Source organism: Loxodonta africana, chromosome 14 (genome assembly GCF_030014295.1).
Source record: "Loxodonta africana isolate mLoxAfr1 chromosome 14, mLoxAfr1.hap2, whole genome shotgun sequence".
NCBI lineage: Eukaryota > Metazoa > Chordata > Mammalia > Proboscidea > Elephantidae > Loxodonta > Loxodonta africana.
This window is the reverse complement of record NC_087355.1, coordinates 91,283,823-91,289,822: the sequence shown is the minus strand read 5'-3', so window position 1 is coordinate 91,289,822 and position 6,000 is coordinate 91,283,823. Positions and strand designations below refer to the sequence as shown.

The following is a 6,000-nucleotide window of genomic DNA, read 5'->3' as shown; positions in this document are numbered from 1 at the left end:
CTCAGCAGTGTCCCTTAAGCCGTGACCCCACTGACCTCTACAGCCAAGCAGACCTGAGTCTCCCTTCCTTGGGGCCCCAGAAACCATCACAGAACTGGCCTGCCTCTCCTGTGCTCTAGCATCTGCCCAGGGCTCCTGCTGGGAAGGGGGTAGGGTGCTCGTGGCCCTCACCTCACCGTGTGTGTGTGTGTGTGTGCGCGCACGCGTGCACATGTATGCACACACATGTGTCTGTCCAGAGCGCTTCCTCCAGGCACAGCCATGGCTATGGGAGCTGACACGCATTGTTGCCTGGGTCTGGGTGTTCTACCTGGGGCTGACCGTCAGCCTGGTGTGGCTCTGGCACGGGGTCCAAGGTACTTGGTTGGGAGGGCACGTGGAATGGGGTCCCTGCAAAAATAGTCCCTGCATGAATACCCTCGCAGAGCCAGTTCCAGGTGGGGATGGGGCAGACAGACCTGCAAGGAAGAGGGACAGCTCAGGGTCCAGCCCCCAGCCCAGCAACAATCTGGCCTGGGGCTGCAGGGCTGGGCCTGAGCCAGCAGATGCCCTGGGTGGACAGGCTCTGCTGGGCCTCCCTCACCTTCCTGCCCATCGTCCCCTTTGCCATGGTGGTCACCATCATCGTAATGCTTCTGATCAAGGGGCGAGGTACTTGCGGTGGGGCTGGGGCGCAACTTCTGCCAGGGTCCCTTCATCTGACCACTGGGCGGAGCTCCTGGGGTGGGGTCTCTTGCTTCACCTGAAGCCACCCCTGACTTTGTGGTGGGCGGCCTCAGCAGATGGAGGGTTGTGGGCACCAGCCATGTGCTGGCCCCAGGCTTCCATGGGGTGGGGCTCAATGGAGGCAGCTGGCCCTGACCTCAGTCCAGGGTCCAGTCAAAGGCAGGACGGTGGTGTAGGACAGTGGCAAGAGCTCAGCAAGTTCCAAGTTACAGCCCCAGTGCCTGGAGAGGGCCATGGACGAGTCCCTCTGTGCCTTGGTTTCCCATCTGTGAAATGGGAGCAGGGCCAGGCACACAACCCAAACCACTGGCCACTCCTAGAGGAGCCTCCCCCCCACCCCCCCACCCCCACAAATCTTAGAAGTTGTACAGGGAAGGGCACCCAAGACAAGGCTGTGGAGGATCCCGCTGGGAGCCTTCAGGGAGTGGAGGGGAAAGAGCACAAACACCACACGCTGCCTGCAGTTTATACGGCCCGGGCACTCCCCAGCAGAGAGGGCGCTGAGCAGAGGCATTGGTGAGAGGCTGGGGTGCCCTTGGCAGAGGCTGCGCAGACAGCACGCTGTTCCCCGTCTTCCCAGTCTCTTTCTAGCTCAGTGCCCAGGCCAAGAGGTGAGTAACCCTCAGTCTCTCTTGGGGTGTGTCTCAGGGAAGCATGGTCGCGCCCAGTGCCCCTCGGGGGACAGAGACCACCACCTCACTCACGGAACAAGAAGGAAAATCCCCCAAGGGTGGGGAGGGATGCTGCACGCATCTGCGCAGCTCGGAGGTGAGTTCTGTGTTCTGGGGGCCGGCGACGGGACAGACTCGGACACCAGAGTTCCCCCCCCCCACACACAGGCCCCTGGTTGGGGGGTGTCCCAGGAGGCCGCTCAGCCGGCATCCAAGCCAGGCACCCTCCTGTCCCAGAAGAGGGGGCTACTCCCGGAATCACTACGTGACCCAGGCTGGGCGGTCCCCTCCTGCCCCTAATCCCTCCTGAGAGGCCAAGGTCCAAGAACCAACGAGTAAAGGTTGGTGCCGCTGCCTTGTCCTGCCCTCCCCCAAACCTCAGGACCCTGAGACTCGCCACACCTTTGTCCCTAGAATATTCAGAATGGGGAAAGGGGAGGAGCTGAGCTGGGGGAGCCGGGCAAAGCTGTCCAGGACTGGGTGCGGGGTTGGAGGAAGCTCTGGGCGAGGCAGAGGCCGAGCGAGTGTGGATGGTCCTGCGGGGCGGCAGGTGGGCGGGGCAGGGGTGGGAGGAAAGGAGGGTCGTGGCCCAGACTTCGGTGCAGGCTCTGGTGGGCGGGGCCACAGGTTGACGGTCCCCGGGGTGAGCAGGGCCAGAGGTGGGAGGGGTGGGCCCGGGCGGGCGGAGACCAGGGGTGGGCGGGGCCAGAGGTGGACTGCTGGGTGGGCCCCGGGGTGGGCGGGGCCAGAGGTGGGCGGGGGCGGGGTGAAGCCGAGGGGCGTGGATGCGCCCCGGGGGCTCCGGACGCGGCCTGTGCGGGGCCACCTGCGCGGCTCCCCTGACCGTTCCCTCGGGATTGCAGACGACTGGAGAAGCAGAAAGGCTCGAGGAAGCTGGAGAAAGAGAAGGAAATGCTGGCCAAAGCTCTCTGGGAGAGGCCTTCATGAGCCGTAAGGCGAAGAGAAACCACCGGGAAACACCGAGACCATTAGAAACCTCTGGCCGCCCGAGTCCCGCACCGCGCGACAGGAAGGGAAGGGCCTAGGGCGGCCCGGAAACTCCCGCCGCAGCTGTAGGCGGGGAGGGAGGGCAGGGGCGGCCCGGAGCCGAGGTGTTGGGGGGAACCGGGCCCGAGCGGCTGGCGGGACCGCCTGGCCCGTGGGCAGGCGCCCACCTCTCGTAGCCTCAGTGTCCCAGTCTGTAAAGTGGGGACAGTGACCCCAGGCGAGGCCTGAGGGCGGCGAGGTGGGGAGCGGAGGAGACCGCTGCCTCTGTGGGCTGTGGAGCCTGGCGAGGGTCCCCCGGGAAAACGGAGGCGGCGTGCACAGGGGGTCCAGGACGTGAACGCCAGCGCGAGGCCAGGGGAGGGGCTGGCAGAAAACACCCAAATGGGCTCCGAGGAGCCCCAACTGCGGGGCCCTCTTTTCCTATATTCTGAACGAAGTTAGGGGCCACTTTCTTTTTCAGTAGGGGGACCACTTTCATATTAAAGATCGGTATTTTAAGGCTAACATTCATATGCTGTTTTAGGAGTTTATGAATCGGTGCTTCCTTTAAATTTTAATGTAAAAATAAACGGAGAGTCTGCACTGTTTTTGAAGTTTGACGTTTTATCTTTACTTACAAAGTACATTTTTGTACAGAGGAAATGCCTTTACTTGCGGTCCGGTCTTTGGGGCCCAGATTGGGGCAGGTGGAGTTAATTAGAGAAAATCCCACGATGTGACTGAATCACCAGGGCAGTGACACCATCTGCTGTGACACTGTTTCCAACACCACCCTTCCGACAAACGTGGTTTCCTAAGTCAGGTCCCCTCCCAAAGTCAAAAGTCACCGATCCTTGAATTGCCCATATCCCGCAGACAAGCCTGGACAGAAACTCAGCTACCTGAGGACAAAACACACAGAGATGTGGATTTAGGTTGTTAAGTTCGGAGCTGCCTGGAAGCACCTCTGGACAGGCATCTAACGAGATGGGTGAGGTGTGCCCAGCTGGCCCCGGCCCGTGCATTCGGTTCCTAACTACGGCCCATGTGGTGCAGGTGACTTCTCTGTTCATATTTTCTAGCCAAAATCGAGAGGTTTATGACTTTGTTTCCACAATGTAAAGAGCAAAAATGAACCAAACCAAAAACCAAACCCAGTGCCGTCTAGTCGATTCCGACTCATAGCAACCCTATAGGACAGAGTAGAACTGCCCCATAGAGTTTCCAAGGAGCGCCTGGCGGATTCGAACTGCCGACCCTTTGGTTAGCAGCCGTAGCACTAACCACTGCGCCACCAGGGTTTCCAAAGAGCAAAAACAGCAACAGTCAAGTCCCAGAAGGACACCCCCAGCTGGGAGGAAAGTGGACGGGGGATGGGGGGGACACAGCTGTGAGGTGACTTCAGCAGATACCACCCGTTTGCCGCTCAGAGCACCCCAGAGAGGTATACAATGCGGACCACGGGTTAATCGTGTGAAATCTGAATGTTCTCAATATCCCCCAGTAACCCTAATTCGTACGGGTGTCTCAGAAGAAGGGCTCAAGGATTCAAGCGAGGCTTCAACGGAAAACAAGGGTCTCTTCGGAGATATAAAGCTCCATGCTGACAAACGGAGACTTCGTACTTGTAGATGCGGAAAGAAACTTGGCGAAGATGGGGGGCAACCAGAGTTAAGGCCCCGTTGACGGACAGAGCAGCGCACAGGCCTTGGCGCAGGGAGAGTGGGGGTGGTGCCGGCTGTGGGGAGTCTTGTCAGGACCGGAAGTGAGTCCAGCTTCCCCCTCCGGATGCCGAAGTCCCAGTCTCAGTCCCGACCTCTGCGGCGCGGAAACAAACTGTTTTTCACCGACCGGGGGCGGGTAGGGACTGAGGAGATGGAGTCTGGCTGTTGCCCAGGCAACAGGGAGCAGGAGGGAGACTAAGTTCTGTCTCCATAGCGACTGTGGCTGCTGGACATTAACATTACTGATGCTGGGCGCGCCTGGACGAAGGCCAAGGTCCACAGGCACCAACGCATAAAGGTTGGAGCCGCTGCGCTGACCCGACCTCCCCCAAACCTCATGACCCTGGGACTCGCCCCACCCAGGCTCTAGAATGTTCCGGATGGGGGAAGGGGAAGAGCTGAGCTAACAGCAGGGGGGAAGGGGCGGTGCCCTCACGCGTGCCTGTACCCCAGGCCCCAAGCCATGGCGCCAAGGAAGAAGCGCGGGCCGAGCGCCGGGCGCCGGCCGGGCACCGCCGGAGAGGGCGCAGAGCCGCTGTCGGAGCGTGCGCTGTACTTGCAGCGCGAGTACGCGCTGCTCACCGAGCAGCTGGACGCCTGCGAGGAACGTATGGACCACGTGCTGCAGGAGAACGCCTTCCTGGACCGCGAGGCCCTGCGCCTGCGGGAGGAGAACCGGCTCTACGCCAGTTACGTGAGCGCGCGCGCGCAGCGCTGCGCCAACGCTATCGTGCGGTTGGATGAGCAGAACCGTATGGATCTGGCGCAGATCCACTGGCAGCGGAGCGAGCTGGCCACGCTCTACCAGGGGCGCGAGGAGGGCGTGCGCTCTCAGCTGCTGGAGATGGAGGCGCGCGCGGCGCAGATGGCGCGCCGAGTGCAGGATCTGCAGCCCTACAAGGCCAGTGCGCGCGCCGGAGGGAGGGAGGGCGGGCGGGGGCAGGTCTTCTTCCCCAACCCTCCACTGACCCGCGCTGTCCGCCCCAGGAGCTGCAGCTGGAGCAGCTGGCGCGGATTCGAGCCCTGGAACGCGAGCTCCTGCACATGCGTGTGGAACACACGCAGCTGCTGCACCGCGTGAAGCGGCGCTTCCTGGAGGACAAGGCGGCCTTCGAGCGCGAGGCGCGCCAGCGCGTGCAGTCCCTCGCGCGGCGCGCAGAGCGGGAGGCGGCGCGCGCGCTCATCGTGCACACGCAGTCCATCAAGGCGGACAACGGGCGCTTGCGGCAGGAGTTGCTGCGGCTACTCCGCCGGGCCCAGCTCCTGCATAACACGCGGCGCCAGCTGATCGAGCAGCGCGAGCAGCTGCTGCGCGAGCACGAGGACACGCGGGACCTGGCGCGCGTGCATGGCTGGCTGCGCCGGGGCCCCGGGGGTCCGCCGCTGTGGGAGCCACCACCCACCTCCGCCCGACCCAGCTCGCGGCCCGCGTCCCTTGCAGCCTCCATAGGCACGTCCCACGCGGGCTCTCGGGCCCAGTCGATGGTCCCTTCGCGGGTGGGCTCCCCGGTCCAGTCCTTGCCCCTGTCGCGCGCAGGCTCGCGGGCCCCGTCCCTGGTCCCCTTGCACGTGGGCTCGCGGACTCTGTCCCTGGAGCTGTCGCAGAAGAGCTCCCGGAGTTCTTCACGGCCCTCGTTGGGCGCGGTCTCCCACGATGCCAGCTCCTCTGACGAGTCCCGCCTCAAGTTTTCCTCGAGTTTGTCCCGGGCTTTGACTCCGCGCTCCGCCCTGTCAAAGGAGACCATGAACACCGATGCCGCCTCAGAAGCCGCTTCAGGGAGAACCTAAGCCGGTGGGGAAGACCAACGAGGCGCTGGTCCAGTGGGCAACGGAGGACGCCCATCTGCTGAGGGCGGTTGTTAATAAAGGTCTGGCCCTCACTGCCTGGGCAC

At 62.9% G+C, this 6,000-nt stretch overlaps 1 protein-coding gene across 1 annotated transcript; it reads left to right on the top strand.

Moving 5' to 3' along the window:
• Positions 1-4,571: 4,571 nt before the first annotated feature.
• On the top strand, positions 4,572-5,896 carry CCDC166 (coiled-coil domain containing 166). The gene is made up of 2 exons (XM_010601731.2): positions 4,572-5,009; positions 5,096-5,896. The coding sequence occupies exons 1-2, from the start codon at positions 4,572-4,574 to the stop codon at positions 5,894-5,896; spliced, it is 1,239 nt and encodes a 412-aa protein (XP_010600033.2).
• Positions 5,897-6,000: the final 104 nt, after the last annotated feature.

Coding starts and splice junctions, on each gene's coding strand:
- CCDC166 (XM_010601731.2), top strand. CDS start 4,572: ATGGCGCCAAGGAAGAAGCGCGGGCCGAGCGCCGGGCGCCGGCCGGGC. Junction 5,010..5,095: donor AGGATCTGCAGCCCTACAAG/GCCAGTGCGCGC, acceptor TGTCCGCCCCAG/GAGCTGCAGCTGGAGCAGCT.